General features: G+C 37.7%; 2 protein-coding genes across 2 annotated transcripts; both read right to left on the bottom strand.

Moving 5' to 3' along the window:
* Positions 1-9842: 9842 nt before the first annotated feature.
* Positions 9843-15514, bottom strand: LOC106667256 (cytochrome P450 6B1-like). Its single transcript, XM_014395102.2, has 3 exons — positions 15500-15514; positions 14727-15174; positions 9843-14669 (listed from the first exon to the last, which is right to left on the bottom strand). The coding sequence occupies exons 1-3, from the start codon at positions 15512-15514 to the stop codon at positions 14500-14502; spliced, it is 633 nt and encodes a 210-aa protein (XP_014250588.1). The 3' UTR covers positions 9843-14499.
* Positions 15132-16307, bottom strand: LOC106667393. The gene is made up of 3 exons (XM_014395308.1): positions 15921-16307; positions 15737-15850; positions 15132-15653 (listed from the first exon to the last, which is right to left on the bottom strand). Exons 1-3 carry the CDS (start codon positions 16175-16177, stop codon positions 15650-15652), a joined length of 375 nt encoding a protein of 124 aa, XP_014250794.1. The 5' UTR covers positions 16178-16307; the 3' UTR covers positions 15132-15649.
* Between the last annotated feature and the right edge of the window lie 8761 nt (positions 16308-25068).

Genomic DNA, 25068 nt, shown 5'->3' with positions numbered 1-25068 from the left:
CGTTCTTTCTAGGCCTGGGGCTGCCACTGCGCCGGGGTCTGCGGGGGCGCCGTTAACTTGCACAGACTCAAGGCTTAATGACCAATAAGGTTTCAGCCTTTAAATTATTTAAATAAAAAATAAAAATAAAAAAAAGAACACGTTACCCTTCAGATAAACGAAAACTGAATAAACTAACACATCAGCTGACTACGGAATTGCAAGCATATCGCTCCGACCGATTCAGACGATCACTAACAACAGAAAACAAATCTCTCTGGGCGGCAGCTAAAAATCTTCTATCTTACCACAAAATATCTACCCCGCTTCGCCAAGTCGACGGCAGTTGGGCCAAGTCAGATGAGGAAAAAGCGAATGCTTTTGCCGCTTACTTGAACACAGTGACTTGAGTTCATTCTACCATACAACACCTAAAATCCAAGAAAGCCAAAAAAGCCAACACATTGTACTACTTCATACAGGCCAATAAGTCTACTACCTACGTTGGGTAAAATTTTAGAAAAACTCCTACTGAAAATAATTCTTCCGATTCTAAATTCTCAAAACATAATCCCAGCTCATCAATTTGGTTTTCGCCCTTGTCTCCACTCGCAGCCAAACATCCCAATATCCACCGCAAAATGGTGATCTTAACTAGATCTTAGATTAACTTCCGTAAGAACCTGTTTTCCATTTAAGAGTTAGATGAGAGAAAGAAATACATTACGTCTGTTAAAATTAATATATCAATATATTACTGTGGATTTAAGGAATGTGCACGTAATGGAACAGTCGGCTGCTTGTCAGATAGTTCGTGTTTGATAAAGATGTAGCATTTGGCACTCAATGGTATTTTTGAACAGATGTACTTCTTAGACGCGTAGGTGTTCACAGCTTGGCATTATTTCGGCGGTTTGATTTTCATCTTACAGATTTATGCAGAATTATATATCTATTTGCGCGTTTTATGCAGTTGCTCGATTCAGTAAGTACAGCAAACTTTTCTTTGGGGGAGAAGGTGTCTTCGCTGGGTTTTGCTGACTTCATTCAGAAATGTTTGTTGCTTTTACTTAGTCTCTTCTAATAGGCACGTCTTTAAATAATCTCTCCAAGATGATTCAATAAATAAAATTACTTTCGACATTGCAAATGAACAGGTGATCCGTGATCCGACTGGGGGTGATTTGTACGTCGTATGACGCTCATTTTCTTTAAGCAATGTCTGTTCTTCGTTTCTTGCTGGGGTTTCAATATCGGTTCTTAAACTGTAGGACGTAAAAGTCATACAATGTTAAAAATTTAAAGTTAAAACGTAAAAGTCATACAATACGAATATTTAAAGTTAAAAATTTAAAGTTAAAATTTACTTAAAGTAAATTTAGTAAATTTTAAGTAGAAGCTGCTTGTTCGATGTAGAGGACCGCTGATGCTCCAGTATTTGCGCTACGTTCAGCTCTACTAGGCCTATAACGATCGACTTCAGGACGTGGATAAATTCCTTCTAAAATGTTGGGAGAATCTTCTACGTTTGCTGTTACGTAATAAAATTCCGGTAAAATTCCGGCAAGTCTGAGGAGATTCTATTAATTTCTTTGAGCAGCTTTAATTTCCGTAAACGTGGAAACGTCTATGTTGACGTTATGTTGACGTTGTTACATAGATTAGGAAGGTGGGCACCTGCAGTTGTGCTTCTTCGTCTTCGTCGGTCGATGCATCGGCTAAAAAAGTATCCTCTGTATCGCGACGTCGCTCTAAGTCTTGTCGAAGGTAAAATTCCGGCAAGTTCTTGTCGAAGGTAAAATTCCGGCAAGTCAAAGAGCAGGGACCAGAGGAACGGGCCGAGGACGGATCCCTGGGGTATCCCCATTTCACTTGTATTACCCGCCGGTCGTTTTTCTACAACTATTTTCCTTGGCCTCCCCTTTTTCCAACCCCTCTTATTTTTTTTGGGGGGGGGGCTCTGTAATTTTGGGGGTCAAAGGTGCTTGATGTTCTCCATTAATCGGATTTGGACTACTCTGAAGCATTGTTGGATAGTGGAGTGTTGGGGACGGAAACCGTTTAAGAGGAGTCGTTCTAGGATTTTGGACAGATTTAGGGATGAGAATAATGACGGAATATTTCCATAGGAGAGGGTAAGGTATTGCATTACTTGTTGTGCGTGAGAGGTATCATTTATGTGTTGTGCTTCTTCGTCTTCGTCGGTCGATGCATCGGCTAAAAAAGTATCCTCTCTTTCTTGCCGTGAATTAGCGAAACTNCATAGATTAGGAAGGTGGGCACCTGCAGTTGTGCTTCTTCGTCTTCGTCGGTCGATGCATCGGCTAAAAAAGTATCCTCTCTTTCTTGCCGTGAATTAGCGAACCTTCTTGTATCGCGACGTCGCTCTAAGTCTTGTCGAAGGTAAAATTCCTGCTCTGGATTTACGAAAGTTAAGTTTTCATCAGTCGGAAACCTCCGCAGCCGTCTTAGGGCCTCAATTACGAACTTTCCTGTTCCCTCTATGTTGACGTTGTTACATAGATTAGGAAGGTGGGCACCTGCAGTTGTGCTTCTTCGTCTTCGTCGGTCGATGCATCGGCTAAAAAAGTATCCTCTCTTTCTTGCCGTGAATTAGCGAAACTTGTATCGCGACGTCGCTCTAAGCGAAGGTAAAATTCCGGCAAGTCAAAGAGCAGGGACCAGAGGAACGGGCCGAGGACGGATCCCTGGGCCGAGGACGGATCCCTGGGGTATCCCCATTTCAGCCTGCCGCCGTCCATACTCGGGTAATATTACCCGCCGGTCGTTCTACAACTATTTTCCGCCTCCCCTTTTTCCAACCCCTCTTATTTTTTGGGGGGGGGGCTCCGTAATTTTGGGGGTCAAGTGCTTGATGTTCTCCATTAATCGGATTTGGCTTCCTTTATTACTCTACCGCTCTGGTTTACGAAAGTTAAGTTTGACAAATTTTCATCAGTCGGAAACCTCCGCAGCCGTCTTAGGGCCTATTTCCCTATCCACCAAGGAACCCAATTACGAACTTTCCTGTTTTTGCAATTACGAACTTTCCTGTTCCCTGTCAGAGGCGGCAGCTTTAATTTCCGTAAACGTGGCATCTATGTTGACGTTTAGTGGCATCTATGTTGACGTTGTTACATAGATTAGGAAGGTGGGCACCTGCATGTTGTGCTTCTTCGTCTTCCGGCTAAAAAAGTATCCTCTCTTTCTTGCCGTGAATTAGCGAACCTTCTTGTATCGCGACGTCGCTCTAAGTCTTGTCGAAGGTAAAATTCCGGCAAGTTCTTGTCGAAGGTAAAATTCCGGCAAGTCAAAGAGCAGGGACCAGAGGAACGGGCCGAGGACGGATCCCTGGGGTATCCCCATTTCACTTGTATTACCCGCCGGTCGTTTTTCTACAACTATTTTCCTTGGCCTCCCCTTTTTCCAACCCCTCTTATTTTTTTTGGGGGGGGGGCTCTGTAATTTTGGGGGTCAAAGGTGCTTGATGTTCTCCATTAATCGGATTTGGACTACTCTGAAGCATTGTTGGATAGTGGAGTGTTGGGGACGGAAACCGTTTAAGAGGAGTCGTTCTAGGATTTTGGACAGATTTAGGGATGAGAATAATGACGGAATATTTCCATAGGAGAGGGTAAGGTATTGCATTACTTGTTGTGCGTGAGAGGTATCATTTATGTGTTGTGCTTCTTCGTCTTCGTCGGTCGATGCATCGGCTAAAAAAGTATCCTCTCTTTCTTGCCGTGAATTAGCGAAACTTGTATCGCGACGTCGCTCTAAGTCTGTAAAATTCCGGCAAGTCAAAGAGCAGGGACCAGAGGAACGGGCCGAGGACGGATCCCTGGGGTATCCCCATTTCAGCCTGCCGCTCACAGTCCTGTCCATACTCGGGTAATATTACCCGCCGGTCGTTTTTCTACAACTATTTTTTCCTTGGCCTCCCCTTTTTCCAACCCCTCTTATTTTGGGGAGGGGCCTCCGTAATTTTGGGGGTCAAAGGTGCTTGATGTTCTCCATTAATCGGAGAAGCAGAATGAAACTGCCGAAATTGGCGGAAATAACAATTCTTCAGCGTGTTCGTCAAAAATAAACTTATAGGTACATTTTTCTCCTGGAGCTATTCTTAAATTCAGGTCGTCATTCCACATTACTGTTTGTTGCTGTGCTAATAAAATTATTTTCTCCTGGAGCTATTCTTACATTACTGTTTGTTGCTGTGCTAATAAACTCTCTTCAGTCGGGATATCTTCAAGTTCATTACCATCATTTTCATTCAGTTCGGTGACGCTTTGACTTTGTTTCTCTCTCTCTCTCTCGCTCAGTCGACTCGAGCCGATTCTACCCGAATGAGCGTTACATCTTCGAGCGTGACGGCTGTCTCATTCAATACTCACAAAAACCTGAGCGCGCCATTTCACTTCAAAAACTCTTCAAAAAACACTGGACTGACTAAGGGACATCCTAGCTTCCACAACACACCACTATCACACACTTATTAAACCAATATACCTCAAAACTTCGATTTTTTCTCGGAGCGGAAATTCTTGCTTGTTACAAGTTTTATAGTCAGGTGATCTATCGATAATTTTTATTATTATTATATTTGTCCATACATATTTAGCGGGCGCCTAAAGAAGTTTTCACTTCAAAAACACTTCAAAAAACACTGGACTGACTAAGGGACATCCTAGCTTCCACAACACACCACTATCACACACTTATTAAACCAATATACCTCAAAACTTCGGTTTTTTCTCGGAGCGGAAATTCTTGCTTGTTACAAGTTTTATAGTCAGGTGATCTTGCTTGTTACAAGTTTTATAGTCAGGTGATCTTGCTTGTTACAAGTTTTATAGTCAGGTGATCTATCGATAATTTTTATTATTATTATATTTATCCATACATATTTAGCGGTCATAATTGACCTCACTAATTATTTCAATTATTACAGTAAGGTCTTGGCTGAGATGAAAAAAATAATTCATTGAAATTATTATTATTATTCATTCCCATCTCAAAACATCAATGCATTGGTTTTGTTAGAATTTATTTTAAATATGTTTTTCGTACTTGTTATTGTAGTATAACTAAAAAATAGGTATTAAGCTATGCTAGCTCAAGCTCAGGTCCTATAAGGTATAACAGAGGGGATTAATGAATCAGGGAATTGCATGGGCCAAAAGAAGAAAAGAATTTGTTCACCTTCACCATTTCGGTTTTATTTTTGTTCGCTTTGAAGTCAAAAGTTCGTTAAAGTCTGGTTTCAGGCAGTCATCGCTTCACTGAAACCGAAATATTTATCTTTTACATTTTAATTTTGCCTTTGCAGTTTTTAGTGAGTCATTCTCAAGTAAGTACCTTGCCAAACTGTGAACTCAAATCAAATGTACAGATATGTTTTAGAGTAAATAATGCCAACAACTATCAAGGTGCATAAGTTGGTATACTTTTTAGATTGGGACTTGTACATTGCATAAATTTAGAATTAAGGTTAGATTATGTACAAGATCACATTTAGAATTTATGTATACATATTAAGGGTGATTGAGGAAAATTGAGTACTCAACCACCCTAACTGAATGAATGGTGTAAGTATTAAGGGATGTAAATAGGAATGATTGTATTTAAGAGTGCATGAGGATGTGAATGTTACTGATTGCATCGTGTGCTAACAACAGCTATTTCATTTAAACGCACTGGAAAGATCTAACTGTAATTAGCACACGGAGCATAACCTAAGGGGTAGGTGATTGTCAGGACCCATCGGCAATCTGTTGTGAAACTGGAACTGTCAGAGTGTCGATGGACTCTGAGAAGTGATAGGCCCAACTCTGCACATGTGGGTAATGTGCACTCCCGTCTGTGAATTTGTGCCTATATACATCAACCATCAGTTAATAACTCAATTTTAATATCTTACTTTTCATTAATTTTTATAACAAGTGTAAATAATGGGTGATTTATATGTAAGATATATAGGTAATAATTCATTAATAATATGTATCAATATGTTATTTTTGTTGAGTTTTTTAAAATAATATTTATTATTATTTATTTCTAAGAAATGTGCAAAGAATAAACAATAAATTATATGCAATTACACTGAGTTCCAAGAAATATCTTACTGTTTTCATTGGTATTACTATCATTACTTTTCTCTCTAAAAATTCAATGATTTGATACAATTAATATTAAATATATTACATTTTTCGTTGTGGCAAATGCATAGAATTGAAAATTGATTTGCATTATGGCGGGAAATTTTTATGAAGGGAGGAACCAATAAACAAAAAGCACTTGTAACAGGAGTGGGGGAATCGAAGAATCGACTCACGCCAGGAATTGAATCGAAGGGAATCGTTTCACTTAAATGAATCAATCTTCCCTCTGTCAAAGTTTTTGTCCCCACTCTACCTCCCCCTTCCCTTTCGCCACTAAACTCTTCTTGACTTCTTTCTAGTGGTGGAAAGTATGATTCTTTTAAGTGAATCGATTCCCTTCGATTCAATCCCTGAAGTGAGTCGATTCTTTATATCGATTCTTTGATTCCCCCCACTCCTGGTGCTTTCGTTTATTGGTTTCTCCCTTCATCCAAATTTCCCGCCATAATTCAAATTAATTTTCAATTCTAGTATTTATTTACCACAACGAAAAAGGTAATATAGTATTAATGTTAAGTATATAAATTGTATCAAATCATTGTATTTTTAGAAAGAAAAATAATGATGATAATAATACTAATGAAAGCCTTATTTCTTTGTACTCAGTGTAATTGTATATAATGTAATGATTATTTTGTGTAGTGATTAGTGACCGTTAGTCGATGATTATTCTTTGCACATTTCTTGGAAGTAAATAAAAATAAATATTATTTTAAAAATAAAACAACAAAAATCACATATCTTTATTGATACATATTATTAATGAATTATTACTTAGGTATCTTACTTATGAATCAACCAGCATTTACATTTGTTATAAAAATTTAAAAAAAGTAAGATATAAAAAATATGTTATTAACTGATTGCTGATTTATATAGGCACAAAACCAAAGACGAGTGTGCACATTACCCACAGGTGCAGAGTTGGGCCTATCACTTCTCAGAGTCCACCGACACTCTGACAGTTCCAGTTTCACAACAGATTGCCAACAGCTCCTGAGAATCACCTACCCCAGATATTGGGGTTAGGCTCTGTGTGCTGCCAACATCTAGGTCTTTGAAATTTGAATGAATGATGCTTCACTCTTAAATACAATCATTCCCATTTACATAGCTTACATACTTACACCATTCATTCAGTTAGGGCAGTAGAGTAAATCACTTAAGTTTAATTTTTTAAAAACAATTCTCAACTTATGAAATCTACATGTTCCAATCAAAATAGTAAACCAACTTTGTACCTTCAGAGTTTTAACTATTATTTGCTCTAAAGCATATCTTTATTTTGATTAAGTGCATTTGTGCAATTTTTGATGAAGTCAGACGGGACCTTTTTTGGGTACATATCTGACATACATACATCTGGGTACATATTTGATCCCCTTTGGATAAAATTCTCTCACAGGGAACAGAGGTTGCAGGAATGCACAATATTTTCAAGGCTAGATTATACAAATTAGGAAATAGAATTTTCCTATCGTTCCACCAAACCATAGGGTCAGTGCGACGGTCCACAAGAGGTTCTGCTATATATTTATCAACTTTGACAATAGCAGAAGCTTTTGGATCTTGGAAAGAATCAAACTGTGAGTCCGGGAGTTGAGGAATCGAAGGTGGCTACGTAAATGAATTTGCTAAAAAATATAATTTTTTTTAATGTTTACACATTTTAAATAAAAGCAAAAAATTAAATTAATTGTATTAATTTACATCCCATACAGAAAATTTACTGAATGAATTTATTTATACATTAAATTCACTAATTTCGTGGTCCGCTTGACCATTTAATTTATTACAATTAGTTAATTTATCTCAACTAAAAACCTTAATTAAGTGTAATTTATTTATACATATTTATTACTTATACGGTATTTTGCATATTGTAATTTGTAAATAAAATTGTAAAAGTTGGAAAAAGTAGGTAATTTATTAATTTAAAAAACGTTAATTATTAATTTAATTTAAAAAACGTTAATTATTAATTTATTGATTGCCCGCGGAGAAAACAGAAGACGGGAGTGAGGAATCGAAAGAATCAAACTGGGAGTCCAGGAGTTCAGGAATCGAAAGAATCAAATTAGTCCGGGAATTGAGGAATCGAAAGAATCAAAGGAATCGCAGAGTTGATGAGTCGCCAAAAGAATTGAAGAGTCGAAATCCGACTCCGGGAGTTGAGGAATCGAAGGAATCAAAAGAATCGCAGAGTTGATGATCGTCAAAAGAATCGAAGAGTCGAAATCCGACTCCAGGAGTTGAAGAAGAAGAATCAAAAGGATCAAAAGGAGTCGTTACAGGAAAAAGAATCGTCCGGAAACGTGTGACGTATCCGTCCCCTCCAGTTACCTGAACTGAACCGCAACTCACTTAAAGGAATCGATTCTTTTAGATATTCTCGATTCTTTTGCCCATCTCTACTTCTTTCCCTCATTCTGCTTCTCCGAATGATAGAGAACATCAAACACCTTCGTATCAAATAGCTTCGTCCCTCAAAATTACCTCCCTCCCCCCCCAAAAAAAAATAAAATAAAATAAAGAAGGGGAGGCCAAGGAAAATAGTTGTGGAAAATCTTATGTAGTCAGTCTAGCTGACTCGTGTGAGGTATAAAATTGAAAATTTGAAATTAATATGGAATCAATCATCCAATGGAATGAAGGAGGGCTGAAAAATAGTTATTGCTTTTTGAAGAATCATGGTGGACCATACTCCTTTTATTGGCTCTTCAGGCTCTTCAGGAGACTGACCTTAAGGAAACGGGATCCTTTATGTTGAGAGGTTATAGTGATTTTTCTAAAGAGGTTAAAGTTTGATGGAGGAAGAGCTCATGGGGGCGTGGCACTGTATATTCGAAATAATTATTCCCTCTGGGAAAATTGATTTAACTATCAATCTCCAGGCCTTTGAAGTGCATGCTCCGTTAAAATATTCGGTATGTTCAGTATAGTGTCCTAATAGCTTTTTTTCAGAAGAAGTAAGAAGTTAATTTTCGTAAAAAATAAAGCGTTTAAAAATTTGGGATTCGCACTCCGGCAAACAGTTGACTTTCAAGAACCCTTTTGCAATAAAATTGCTCTATCAATCACTGGTGCGAAGTCATCTAGAGTATGACTGTGTTTCAGTCTCCGGGTTCTTTAGATGTCTCTTGCATGATCGAAAGGCCTCGAAATACCTGTTTTACAAGATAAGGAATCTCAGGAAGCACCGTCATTGCCCCTAAACCAAATATTTACATATGTGCAGATTGCAACCTGACTCGTTTTACATTTGCGTTAGAAGTGCGAAAGACACTGGGCTTTATAACCTTCTACAACCTTAATATTGTAATCATTTTGTATTATGTAGTCTGTTTCTGCGTTTAGCGGGGGAAAAAACTGATTATAAAAAAAACCCCGCTGTCACTTTTGATTCATAGTAATGAGTTTAAATTATGTGAACAATTTAAAACTACTTTAAGTGTGAATCACCTTTTTGAGAGATAACAAATTTAAATAACTTACATGTACATATTTATAAATTAAGTATAAACATTATATGTATAATTTAAAAAGTAAAATATTCATAAGTAGTATAAATAAATATAATAAATATTTACTTAGATAATAACTTAGATAATAAGATAATAAATTAGATAATAAATAGATAATAAATTTGATAATAAATAAGTAAATATATACATACATTCACAGATAAATAGGTGATTGCATACATATGCACATGAACTCACATGTATCCACACTCTAAGAATAAATAAATAAATAGATAGGTAAATGTAACGTGTGGACATGTGTGTGTTCCAATGTGCATGCGTCTATTCTATAGGAATAAATAAATAAATAGTTAGATAAGTGTAACGAGTGTGGACACGTGTGTGTACAAATTATTTAGTGTAGGATCGTTTTCAATCGTTTGTGCTTCCAAGGAATCCGGGCGTCGTAATTTCCAATCAATCTGCAGAGGACGTTCTTGTTTGAGGCGAGTTTACAGTGAAGATTTAAGGTTTGTGCCTTAACCGCGTCGTAAATCCAAGATATGTCAGTTTCACTGTGGAGTTGATCTAGCCTGGTCCGTCTGCGAGATGACTAGTCTTAGGAATTTGTTCTGCATCCTTTGTATTTTTAGCAGATTCGACTTGCATGTAAAACTCCATAGTGGAGAGGCGTAGAGCAGCATGGGTTTGACAAACCGCCTTGTAAATAAGTCGCTTGTTGTGCATTGACAATCCTGATTCCTTAGCCAATAGTGGGAATAGAATTCTGATGGCTAATTTGGCTTTTGCGATTATATTCATTATGTGAGGCCCAAAGTGAAGTCTTCTATCCAATATTAAGCCCAGGTAGGTTACCTTTTCTGACCATGGGATGACAGTTCCATTAATGTTGACTGTTGCACTTTTTGTGGTTTTTGTGGGTCGGCTCTTTGTGAATAGGATCGCTTCACATTTAGGAACGTTAATCAATAGTTTCCACCTTAGACAGAAGCGATTTATTTTTTTTATTTCGCTGTTCAGCCTGTTTGTGATGGCGCTTGGTCTTGTTTGTGATGGCGCTTGGTCTCCAGGAAGATGATAGAAGCGCTATGTCATCTGCGTAAAGTGCTGCTTGACACGATTTAATTGTGGGCATCGCATTTAGGAAGATTGTAAAAAGACATGGTCCCAAGATTGATCCCTGTGGCACGCCTGCTGCTATGCTAAAAGGGGGAGAAATCTCTTCGTTGAGCGTGACTCGGAATAACCGATTGCTTATGTATGAGTGCACTAGCTTGACGAGGTATCCTGGAAATTTCTATCTTATCAGCCAGTACACTATGCCGTCTTGCCAGACGGTGTCGAAAGCCTTTTCCATGTCAAGAAGAACCATGCCGGTATGTTTTTTTATTGAACTCCCCGGTAATAAAGTCGACCACTCTAGCAAGCTGTGCAGTAGTCGAGAGCCCCGGGCGAAAACCGACTCTAGCAAGCTGTGCAGTAGTCGAGAGCCCCGGGCGAAAACCGATCTGCTCTTCTTTCATGATGCGCGCGTCTTTGATGTGCCTCTCCAATCTGATGAGTATGAGACGTTCAAAAATTTTACTGGCCGAACTTAGTAAGCTTATGGACCTGTAGCTAGTAGGCGAATCATGCGGTTTGCCTGGTTTTTTATTGAATATGAGCTTGGCAACCTTCCAGTTCTTTGGGAAGTGGCCCAGTAACCAGTATTAGGTATTGTTCGGTTAACAACGAGAGGCCAAAACAAACCAAATCTTCGGGAGTGACGAAATGATTGATCTAAAGCTCCAGAAATCATTACAAATTAATAACTTGCTTGATACTGTTCACCGCTTTCACCTTTTCAATCTTTTTTCGACATCAACATAGTTACAAAAAATTAATGAAGATATACGACGTGGGATATTCACGTATGCACTCTGTGCTGCTTGACTTCTCCAATGCTTTTGGGATGATCAACCATGACCAGTGGCGGATCCAAGGGTGGACGTAATAGGGGAATCACCCCACATGGAGCCAAATGAAGAAAAATTATCCGCCAGAATTGGGGGCAATCTTCTACCCATTGCCAATCCATCTTCTTGGTTGTAGAATTCATCTTGGAAATGGAAAAAATCTTCAATTGCAACCTCTTCCAACATGTCAATGAGTATATAAAAGGGTATTTTTGTCATCTCTTCCAACTCTCCAACCCACCTACATGGCTTCATCCCTGATCTCTTTACTTCAATATAAATCAATGCTATTACTTCTGTTAGCATTTAACATATACAAACAAATTCTTAACCATAACTGGTCAGGGAAATACTAAAACTTAACAAAGTAAACCAAACTAAATATTATTCAAACTAAAACATTTTAATGTGCAATCAGCTGGTGTTTTTGATGGAGGTAATGTTGTTCAGATCGAGGTAGCAGAATTCGTCGGTCAAATCAAGCGTATAGGATTAACTCTGGAGTCTATATCAAGTGAGAGGTGATTTTTAATCTTGATCATATATTCTTCAGATGGTCGGGGATCTGGTGACGTGATGCCTTCACTGAGGTTATAAATTTTTGCCGGTAGGTGTTCACTTAATTAATAGGTTAGGGAAAAAGTCGGTTACGAAAAATAGGTGCGTACAGTTCAAAGGTTCGACAATCACTGCCATTGACTCCAAGCGACAAACAGGCCTACTTGATATCGTTTGTCTGCAGGGCCAACCTAATTTTAACGTCACTCATCTTAATTTTTATAATTGTTCAACATATGTTTAGATAAATTATAAACAGTACAAAATTAATATTGTTACATAAATCTTGGGTGCCAGGGCACACAGGGGGCCGATAAATTGGCCAAGGAAAATTCAATGAGGACTCCTATTAGCCTTGAAACTGTTTGTGGCTTACCAAACTGCCAAAAACGCGGATCCATTCTACAATGGATTAATAATAAGACCTCCGCTCAATGGGACTGTAGCAGAAACTAACGGTAGAACTACTAAATCTAGGACGTGCTAGGATTAGAATAATAGATGGACAGCTAACTGGACACTGCGGACTCCGTAGGCATATAGACTCGGAGTGTCAGAAACAATATGCAGATATTTGCCAAGAAGAAGAAGAAGAATCCTAGAGAAAGATTCTTGTGATTTGTCTTCATAAGGTACTCAAGCAGTTATAGGTTTGATCTCTTGCAATTCCGTAGAAAGAGATTAATTAACTGGCCATTTATGAAAAGGACGAGCAACCCAAGAGAGATCTTGAAACCAGATATTTCGCGTCGAAATGCCCGATAGATTGGAATCTCGAGATGCAAGATCTGCGGCATTATCTTCTGATCGAACAACGAACCAGGTGTTCAAGGACAACTGAATGAATTGGAATGTTTGGTTGAGCCACAAACTTCCATTCCGTACGTCCATATCGGACGAATGAGAGTTGTGTAAATGGTCAGCTTTAAGGTTAAGGGTTAGGTGAGATCGTTGGTCAAGTAGTCTCAGTTAGTGTTTTTAACGAAGGTTCATGTCTTGTCGTTTCAGGAGAATGAATGGATTCGACAGCAGTCTTTTATCCATGTACAGTCCCAGGTATCGTACTATGTGAGCAGTCGGTATCAGTATGTCATTCGGTCATAATGGAGGACAAAGTGATTTCCTTAGTGCGAAAGTGACTTGAAAACTTTTACTTTCTTTCACTTTGACTCTCCATATCCGGTATCAGTCTTCTAATAGGGTAAGGTGACTTTGCAGAAAGGAGCTTACAACGGATGGGTGGGAGTGAAGGAGAGGATAGCCGTGTCGTCAAATGTGGAGATGACTGTTCAGGAATGTGGCAGCAGTGTACATTTTAAAGAGAATCAGACCAAGGATTCTTCCTTGAGGGACCCCACATTTTTCTGGAATATAAAAGGAAAGGGATGTTCTCTGACAGACACGGCAATATCAGTCAGGTAGGATCGGAAGATGAGATAAAAGGGATAGGGAAGAAATTTCTTGAGTTTACACAGCAAGCGGGTGCCATACCCGGTCGAAAGCCTCGTCTAGGAAGACACCCGAACAATACTGTTTTCGCTCAGTAGAAACGGCAATAGTTTCTGCCATAACAAGGTGCACCTGCTGCACAGTGGAGTGAAGTGAGCGGAACCCAAAACTGATGTGATGGTAATACTTTTTCATTCTGAAGAGTAAGGATTAATCTTTTAAAGAGGAGTTAGTTTTTGAGTCTTCTTGATAACAAGGTTGGATAAGTAGGTTATTCCTTGTTATAATAGTTAACCTATGAAAAAAAAAATGAATTTCTTCTATTGAGAACCTACCGTTAGATGGATAACAAATTAACAACCTATTATAATATAACCTACAACCTACTATTCAGAGAATAATAAACTAGAGTTGCCACAAAACCATAACATAACCTAAATTTTTCCGCAAAGAATAACCAATACATAATGCACCTTGCTAATAAATGGTCAAGAAATATCCTATTATTCATGGAATATAAAACTACTTTTTATCAGATAGTCAATCCATAGCCTACCTTCAAAATGGATAACAAATAAATAACCTTCTATTCAGGTTTATAAATACCCTTTGACATGTATCCAATACCTTTTAACGAGGCGGATAACCAATGAGTAGCCTACTTCCTTATAGTGAGCTGGATGATAAAAACAAGTGAATATTTCTTCATTTGGATGACCATTTTTACAACCTTTGTCTTTGATGTGGATAACCTGTTAACAACCTAATTTTTTAAACGTTGGATAACCTATTAGGACCTCCCTCTTTACAGTTGGATAACCTGCATCTTTTCGGTGGATACCTTATGCACACATTATAAACAATAAAATATACACAACAGTTTGTAGGTGTATAATTTTTAAATTATTATTTTTAAGAGGTGACTTTTTCCAGATCGAAGTAAAGAGGGTCTTTTGTTGATGTTATGAATGTCTTTTTACTCAGTTCAATGGGGGTTTTCGATTTGGCGTTCAGTTTGATCCTGTAGAACATGAGTATCTTGGCTATGCAGAACTTCATCTGCTGCAAGGCGAACCTCATTGCTGGAAGATTATTTAATTTAATTATAAATGATTGCTTTTATTAATTTTTTTCTTTACCTATGCACGTTCTCGGCCCTTCGCCGAATGGCATGAATGTGCAGGGTTTCTGGAACGAATCTGAAGCGTTCAGGGTAGTACTCGTGGCTGCGATGAATTGAAAAACGGGAATAATCAATTTCTCGCCCTGTTTGACGACGAGGCCGTTGCGAAATGTGAACTCTATCGTGCAATTTCTGAAGAGGATCTGGGCCGGCGGGTACTTCCTCATCGTCTCTTTCAAGCACATGTGCAGGTAGGTCATGTCCTTGAAGGCGTCGAAGCTGAGAATGCCTTGTTCGCGTACTTTTTCATTTATCTCCTCCCTGACTCGTTCCTGCATCCCGGGATTCTTGGACAATTCGTAAAATGCTAGATTCAACGTCGCCGCTGTTACCTCGAAACCAGCCGAGAGGAAAACGAAAGCCTGCCCGACCTTCAGGTCATCTACTTCTAAACATGAAAAAATCTAGTTAGGCTTTTATATTTTATAATTCATGTAAACGTTTTTCTATGTATACCCTGTAAGGTATTGATGTGGAAAATTATCAAAATTATGATGAGAAAGATTTGAGCCTCAAACAGAAAAATTTCAGGATTATGATCAGGATAAGATTTACTTCCCAATTGAGCTCCTACTAGGATCTGAATAGCTGGAATATCAGGATGATAATGCACTCTAAACCGAGCTCCTGCCTAGATGTTACTAAAAGTATGTGAAGAGTAGGCCGTACTTCTCGATTGTGCTCCTGCTATGGTCACAACGAGTATCAGGAGGAGAACGCGGTGTAAGCCGTGCTCCCCACCATTCTTACTAAAAGAGTATCAGGATTAAGAAATACTTCCTAATTGAACACTGGTACCTCTTTGATGATCACATTTGGCGACCTTCTATCAAGGTATATCTGAAGGTGTATCAGGCTTAGGATGTACTTCGTTCTACTCTAGCTATGATGAAAACATTTTTATTAGTGTTTCTTATACATTATCCATTGTATTATTTCGGTGGGTATGATTGGGGAAAGACTGACCAGAATTTTATCGAGTCGGTGTTGAAGTCCTTTTCCATACGGCTGAAAGATCCGATTTTGAGATAGTCGCCGGCCGACCCTTCGGTCCAAAGGCGGTAGTTGACGTCCGGCTCACTGTACGGAGGTAGGATTTGGTTGAAAAAAAAAAAATTAATAAATAATAATAATGGGTTTTTCTACCCACCCGTATTTGGCGAAGTTGGACCAAAGCCTGACGAAATATCTGGATGTCGACTCGTCCGATTCGTCCTTTACGGCTCCAAGGACCAACGGGTCGATCGAGCCGTCGTACATGTACAAGTACTTCGCCCCGGCGTGCTTAACCAAGGCGTCACCGAGTGCGTAAAGTTGAAAATCGGCGGAAGACGAGTATGAGGTCAGGTCACCGAGTCTTGCCCTCATCCTTGCCAGGGCAACATCCCCGAAGTCCACTTTCGCCATGACCTGTTGCAAATATGAAGCTGTTTTGTACGTTTTAATATTAATAAAAAGTTTAAAAATTGTTTTGTTGGAAAGTTTACATCGAGATACACCGATGATCCAAGGCGTGCTGGGCTTAAATTCCAAAGGGTCGGACTTAATGAAAGCCCCGGGGGTGTCCGTTTCGATTTTTAGAATAGAATAGAATAAATTTTTATTTGTACATGTGCACAATAATATAGACATTAATTTTTGATTGTAGGGAAAGTGATATTTCACTATGACTTCCTACTTTACAGGTGATAGTACAAAATACAAATCGGTACGAGTAATTCCATATCAGTTTGTGGGGAAAAAAATTTATGTTAACAAAAAACCACAAGCAAAAAAGATGAAATCTATATATAAATTAAATAAATGCATATACAACGTGTAGATGAGAAGTGAATAAATAAATAAATTAAATAAATTATTAAATACATACATAGGTTTATAAATATTCTTATTACTATAAATTTGATAACTATGTAAAGTTTATAAGACAGGTACATTGTGTTTGATCCTCTTATGTTTCCAGTTTGCATTTGTTGGATATGCACCTATGGATCTGCAAATAGGATTTGAGGAGACACTCATACGCTTAAAGAATTTGCAGACCTCATCGTGAATTTCCTCCTCTACCCATTTCATGTTAGTTCGCTCATGTAGGTCTGTCAATCTATAATATCTAGGAGAGGCAGTGGCTAGCCGCAGAAATTTATTTTGAATTACCTGTAATTTATTGAGGTTTGTTTTGCAGGTAAAATTCCATGCTGGGCAGGCATATAGCAACATTGGTTTAATAAATACTTTATAAATTAGTAATTTATTGAGTTGGCTCATGCCAGACTCCTTGCTGAGCAATGGGAAAAGTGATCGTATAGCCGCCTTCCCGTTGCCTACAAGATTTGTTGTGTGTGCACCAAAATTCAATTTGGTATCAAGAGTGATTCCTAGATATCTCATTTTTCTTAACCACTCAAACGACTTCCCCTCGAGTAATATGTTGTGGGAGAGCAGGGGACAACTGGTTTTGGAAGAGTTAATTTTCAGCTTCCATCTAGTGCAGAACCGTCTTACTCTTTCCAACTCCTTATTAATGTTTTTTACGATCGCACTAATCCTCCAGGATGAACTGTAAAGCGCGATGTCGTCGGCGTACAAAGCGAGTTGGCATGATTTGGGCGTAGGCAAGGCATTTAAAAATATGCAAAAAAGTGTAGGTCCCAGAATTGAACCCTGAGGCACGCCTGCTTTGGTGGCAAAACGAGAGGAGAGAGTATTATGAAGGGATACTCGAAAAGACCTCAAGTGAAGGTAACTGTGTACGACCTTGATAATGTATTTTGGGAAGTTGTATTTAATCATTCTGTAAATTATACCATCATGCCATACCGTATCAAAGGCTTTCTCTAAATCTAGAAGGACCAGTCCCGTGTGTTTTTTAATGTTGAAACCTTCAGTTACGTGATCAACTATTCTAGCAAGTTGACCTACGGTGCTAAGGCCTGGTCGGAAGCCAAATTGTTCGTTCTTAATTATATTATGGGTGACTAGATGAGTTTCGATCCTTTTTGCTAACACCTTTTCAAAGATCTTGCTCAAAGAGCTGAGTAGGCTGATAGGTCTGTAACTCGGTGGAAGTTCTTGCGGCTTGCCGGGTTTTTTAATATATGTCACTTTGGAAACTTTCCAGCACTTCGGGAAATACCCCAGGAAAAGGATGGCGTTGAAGAGGTGAGTCAGTAGAACCAGAGCTCTTTTTGGAAGGTTTTTTAGCGTAGTATTTGTGATTCGGTCCAGACCTGGTGCTTTTTTATTTCTTCGTGTATGTATTATACCTCTAATCTCCTGGGGAGTGACAATCTTGCACTGCTGGGGAGAAAAAGGGTTAGTGCAATTTGCCATGAATCTGTTAACTTGATTAGTAACAGCATTTTGAAGATAGCGTGGGCCTTGATTGGTGGTGAGAAGGTGGACTGATTGAAAATATTCCCCCATTGCATTCACCTTCTCATCATCAGTGATGCAGGATCTATTGTTGTGGATAATGGTTGCTTCTGGTCCTTCATTTTTATGTTTAAGGCGCTTAACTATTTTCCACAGTGAGTTATTTTGGGGAGTGACCCTAGATAGGAAATTAGTCCAGCGGTCGTTTTTCAATTTGAGGATGTTGTTATGGATTGTGGATTGTAATAATTTTGTCAGTCTTTTGAGAATGGGATTTTGTTTTCTTTGAGAGAGTCGTCTAACTCTATTTTTAATTTTTATAAGGTGTAGTAGACCCGTAGGAAGCCTCCAGAGATTTTCATGTGGGTCGATCATAGGAACGGTACGGGTGGTTGCAGTTCTAATGAGTTGCGTTAAGTTAGTAGTTTCCCTTTCAATATCTGTTATGGTGTGCAGGATCGGAGGTAAAACTATTCCTGAGTTAATAGTTTCTCGAAACGTTTTCCAGTTTGCGTTGGGATAGTCGTAACATGGGTTACTAGGTCCTGTATTCCTGCGTTCTTGTATTTTTAGTAATACAGGGTTGTGATCTGAAGAGAGAATGCTGAGAGCAACTGGTTCTGTAACATATGGCATCCTTTTAAGCAAAAATAAGTCTAAGATGCTAGGGGCTCTGTTATGGGAGGGAAAAAACGTAGGGGAGTCGGGAGCTGCTATTACTATCTGATTGTTTAAACATAATTCAAGTAATTTATTCCCACAGGTGTTATTGGTAGTACAATTCCATGCATGGCTTTTTGCGTTGAAATCGCCCATGATTAGGACAGGCCCAGAAAGTGTTAAAATTTGAAGAAGTTCTGTGTCTATTAATTTTACATTGGGAGGTTTGTAACAAACTACTACCAGTAGTGATTTACCCTTCAGGTAGAGTTTGATTCCTACTATTTCTATGGACTTGCATTCAGGTAGTCGAATGAGGTCATGCTTTAAACGTTTTCTAACAGCAATAGCCACACCCCCACCACGAGAGTTCCTGCCGTTTCGATTGAAAGGCCAAAGCTAAGCCCAGAACTTTGCACGTGTCCTGGGGTCATCTTTTGAAGGCATTGAAAGCCTCCGTGGATGTAAACTATGACCGGAAAACGCTCCTCGGGTTTGACGATCGGCGTGAAGATGTTCAAATACAGGCAATCTTCCACTCCGATCATAATGTTTCCGTTCGATTGTATGCACGGCGGTTTGACCTTCCTGCAGTCCTTGGTTAAAAACCAGGCTTGACTGGCACAGGATCCTGTCCAAAATTAATCGGTGAAAATATAATAAAACTAATCGTTAATAAAACAGCAAATGGTACAAACCGTACAGAAACAATCGTCAGATCTATTGCACTAACTGACCCGGTATAAGTATTCAGATGAGTGTATGTTCCATCATTCAGTTTATTTGATGAGCATCCCCAGGTAATGGAATAAGCATTAAAATTGCCCATATCATTGCAGGGGCTGGAAGTTGTGAAAATAAATTTTTTACTTCTTCTTCTGAAAAAAAAGTTATTAGGAAAATAAACTGAACACACAGAATATTTTAATGGAGCAAGTGCTTGAACGGCTACTGCCTGGAGATTGGTACTTAAATCAATTTTTCTAGAGGGAATATTATTTCGAATATAGAGTGCCACGCCCCCATGAGCCCTACCTCCATCAGAAACCTCAACCTCTTTAGAAAAATCACTATAACCTCTCAATATAAAGGATTCCGTTTCCTTAAGGTGAGTCTCCTGAAGAGCGAGGATAAAAGGAGTATGGTCCACCATGATCTTCTTCCAAAAGCAATAACTATTTTTCAGTCTTCCTTCATTCCATTGGATGATTGATTCCATATTAATTTCAAATTTTCAACTTTATACCTCACACGAGTCAGCTAGACTGACTACATAAGATTTTCTACAATTATTTTCCTTGGCCTCCCCTTTTTCCAACCCCTCTTATTTTTTTTTTTTTGGGGGGGGGGGCTCCATAATTCTGGGGGTCAAAGGTGCTTGATGTTCTCGATTAATCGGAGAAGCAGAATGAGGGAGAGGAGAGTTGAGTGGTGAAAAGGAAGGGGGAGGTAGGATGGGGACAAAAATATTGACGGGGGATCCATAAGGGAACATTGGGCCATAGTTTCTACCATTTTTGGTTTCGATTCTTTTTGGCAAGATGACAGATTTTAAGTTCAGTGAGTTGTTCCCTGATTCCGTATGACTACCTATTTCTTTCGTGCCCATTTTAACATTTTCAGCAATGGTAATCACTTTTTGAGTAAGGCTAGCCAGAGCCTATTAGGGACTTTGCTTGATTAAACGTTATTTTATTTTTCACTTTCAGCTCCAAAATTTGGGTTTCATGTTTATATTTTCGGCAAAAGCCACGCCAAGGTGTTATTTGGGCCTGGAGACTGACAAGGAACAGTCTTTTTGTGCCTTTTCAGCCGACATGCACACATAAAAACCTTCTTATTACAAGAAGAAATTGTATGGCCAAAATCTAAACATTTAAAATACCGTAGGGGAGCAGGAATAAATGACCTTACAGCTATCTTCATGTAGGCAACATACAATTCTTTTGGAGGACACGGGGTATTGAAAGTGACAACCCATGAAAAAGATGTCCTACCATCTTTTCTTTTTAACCGATGAATGTTTATGACATTAGAACTCTTTAATTCTTTGAGGAGTTCTTCATCAGTAAACTCTTTCAAGTCCCAGCAAGAAATTAAACCTTTTGAGGTGATCAATTTTAATTTCTTTCAATCTTTACCTGTATATTTTCTAAATTTTTAATTTTCATTATTTTATTACCTTGTTCCTCATTGAACGCTTCAATATAAATTAAACCGTCACGAACTTTTTTTATGTTTACTACTTTCCCGACTTCTCTATTTATTATTCTACATATTCTTCCTGGCAATAGTGAGGGAAAGCCGCCATTATCTTTCCCATCCGATCGACAAATAAAATGTCTTGCCCCAGACGAACAAACAACAGGAGAGGGAGTCCTATTTAGAGGGCGTAATCAATTTCGAAAACCTTCTCAGCCCACTGGGCCGAAAGGGCCTTATAAATGATTTTGGAAAATTTTGAAAAAACAGATGATGTTGAAAGAAAAAGAGAAAAACTAAATAAATAAATCTTACCCAACCCTGAAACCAGGTTTCTAAAGAGACTCAGTCCCCAAACTTCCAATAGGGAATATGAGCTATAAACTAGCACCCAGCAGACTTGTCTAATCGTCGTCAAAATATTTATCCAATTGAACTCACCTCACCAAAAAAACTTCAAAAAACACTAGACTGACAAAGGGACATACTAGCTTTCAAAACACACCACTGCACTTATTATATCAATATACCTCGAAACTTCGGTTTTTTTCCTGGAGCGGAAATTCTTGCTTGTTACAAGTTTTATAGTCCTATAGTACCTGTTATTATTATAAAAAGAACTTATTTCAAAATGAAATAAAAAAAAAACTTTGACTTTATATTGTCAAATTCTTTTGTTGTAGGTGCAAAAATCGGATCTGATGATGATTTTAGTGAAAAGAGCAAAGTAATTGAAATAAACAGCTCCAATTATAAATGTTTTTGTTAATAATCATTGAAATAATTTGTTCAAATTGAAAAGGTTGATAGAAGTATAGTTGGGGTGCATATTATACTGCACCTTTAAAAGCTCCATTCTGTGGTTAAAGCCCATTGGTAAGTCTTAATTCATCAAGGAACTTTTAGGTTCAAATTCGGTATCATTAACACAAATTGCAGAGGAATAAAGTTAACTATTCACTGGTACTACAACCTCCTGTTCTTTTTAAATGGATATTCAACAGAAGTGTTAATTTTTTTTAATCTTGTAATTCAACCAAAAATGATCAGGTATGAGTAGAAAAAAATGTCAAATATCCTTTGTGTTTCGGCTATTGCCGAAGAAAAAACAATAAAGCAAGAAATAAAATAAAAATAAAACTTAAGAATAACGGAGACAATCGTAAGAGTCGAGGGAACGGAAGAATGTACAGCCTTCTCTCATGCCTTGAGAACAACAACTCGCTTAACCGAGACCCCCCTCTTTAAGATCAACGGTCACCTTTAACTGTGATTCAAATCAAATTACTTACTGGCGTAAACACTTTGTCATAACATGACTTACTTTGCTTCTTGAATTTCAGATACCGAACAATGTAAATATATAACAATGTAAATGTAAAACAATGTAAATATAATGTAAAACAATGTAAATATTATTGGCCAATGTAAATCAGTTCTGATGATGATTTTAGTGGAAAGAGAAAAGTGATTGAAATAAACAACTCCAATTATAATTGTTTTTGTTAATAATCATTGAAATAATTGTAAATATTGTCTATATTAGAATAATCTATCATGTAATAAATTCTGTCCCACCTTTTTCAACATGTTTCAAACATCTTCAATAAACAACTAGGCTCTGATTCTTTTGTGATTTATTGATATATCTGCTGTGTTTATAAACCAACAGTCTGTAATCATTTCTTTTCATTTATTTCTATGGAAAGTTTGATAAAACAATAGGCAAAGTGTCATCTTTAGTTTTTCCAAGTGAAGTTTTCCATTCACTCAAGAGAACCAGGAATTTTTTTAAAATCAAACTAGTTAAAAGATAAGCTATAGTGAAATTGGGGAATGGAAGATCTGGGGTAAACTTTTCATGCCTGACATAGCAGAGAATCTGTCAACCCTGTTTGACCTATTCTTAGAAACGTGAGTACGACACCTCTTCACCTATTCAAATCATACTAGGGCCTCCTTCCCAGCTAATCATTGCTCTATTTCAATTTAATAATCTTTTAACATATTTTCTGAATCTAGGGACTGGGTTGTAAGGTTAATTCTGAAAATTAGGACCCTGTTTTTCTTCCATTAATTCTAATTTTACTCTGTACTTTCTGAGTTTTTATGCCTTACATATGAAATAGAGTATCTGTCTGTCAACCTCAGATGGCCTACTCTTAGTCGAGTGGGAATATTCACTCTTCGCCTATTTATATCCTCCAAGGGTTATCTGACAACTGAGCTCTTGATACATTTGTGCTTCTGTGCCATTCTAGCCCACCAATTTCAATTTAATAATGTTTTTAACACATTGATGGAGGGCCAGATTGTGATGGTCAGTTCTGAAAATTGGGATGGCCCTGCCTTAGGCAGTGAGTAAACACAGTATTAATAAATCAATCAATAAATTGAACAGCCATAAGTACTAATTTTATTTTTTAATCTATATATGTTTAGCAGTCATACTTGACTGTTATGACCCATGATTGCTCAATACGCTGCTACATAACCACATGAACTATTAAAGTCATGAAAGCTTAAGTAGTTAGAGACTTGAAACCCGCACATATCACTAACGTTTCATCTCTACCAAGATCTTATATAAAAGGTATAATTTATAAAATAATTATGTGTTGCAAAAATGTACAAAAACTATATAAAACGCAAGAAATAAGGAAAATACGTAAAAAGTTTGAAAATGTATGTGTTTTCACCAGTTTTTAGTCGTTCACCTACCTGGGGAAGTCTTGTTACAAGTTGGAGTAATAATGTATTCAACTATTGCTACTAGGTCTCAGATACATCTCGCTCCAGAAATTGTACCCAAAATGTAAAAAACTTTTTAAAACACGTGAACCAACCTGAAATACTTAAATTAAGTAGTCATGTGTTTTAAATGGTTTTTAGATTTTCACAAACTGGTGGAGTTGTTGCGAGTTTGTGTCTCGATGAATTCGACTATTGCTACTAGATCTCAAATACTAATCTTATGTATCTACATATCATAATAGTAAATATCTGAAGATGCCCTTACATTGTCAAATGCTCAATTGCACCACCCCTATATTTCATTAAATTTTTGTTGAAACTTTACTTGTAAATTGGGAATTGTATGACCATCATGTCCCGAATAGCTATTGCATCAATTATTAAGATTAGATTATGTCAATGTTACAAGAAAACGAAAAAGAAAACTCAGAATTTGGATAATGGAATGGCAACAGAAAAGGGCGACCCTTAGCCATGATAGCCTAATTCAAGAACAACAGTTATCATCCCTACTTGATTACAAAAATTATTTGAGGAATTCTAATCTTTGCGTAGAATTTTGGTAACTGGTATTTCCACATATGTATATTAAATTTTTTTAAAAACTTTAATTGTAAATTTGGAATTGTATGACCACCATGTCCCCAATTGCATCAATTATTAAGAATAGATTATGTCAATGTTACAAGAAAATGAAAAAGAAAACTCAGAATTTGGATAATGGAATGGCAACAGAAAAAGGGTTACCCTTAGCCCTGATAGCCTAATTCAAGAACAACAGTTATCGTCCCCCTTGATTACAAAAATTATTTGAGGATGGATTCTAATGCTTGCGTAGAACTTTGGTAACTGGTATTTCCACATATGTATAAATAAGACACACAATTAAGAGATTCCATCAAGAATACCAGCCAATAATGGAAAATAATGTTCAATATGCACCTACACGACCCGAACTGTACAAAAGATTTCAAACATTTTTGATACTAGTCAATCATTTGTGCAATGCATCAAACACTGCCATTCATTGGCAAATTATTGCACAACAGTACATGATGCGCAATTTGTTTGAACATATCCCTGCCTTAACCAGTGAGTAAACCCAGTATATTAATAAATCAATCAATAAATTCGAACTGCCATAAACACTCATTTTATTTTTTAATCCATATATGTTTAGCAGTCATAATTTATCATTATGACACATAACCTTCAACTCAGTACACCACTGCTCTAACCACTTGAGCTATTGAGACTTCGTGAGTCGATATTTCAAGTGGTTAGAGCAGCACTGTATTGAGCTGAAG

This window comes from Cimex lectularius, unplaced genomic scaffold, assembly GCF_000648675.2.
Source record: "Cimex lectularius strain Harlan isolate CLEC.00 unplaced genomic scaffold, Clec_2.1 scaffold10, whole genome shotgun sequence".
Taxonomy (NCBI): Eukaryota; Metazoa; Arthropoda; class Insecta; order Hemiptera; family Cimicidae; genus Cimex; species Cimex lectularius.
Note: the sequence above shows the minus strand (reverse complement) of the source record. Positions and strands in the feature narration are given on the sequence as shown.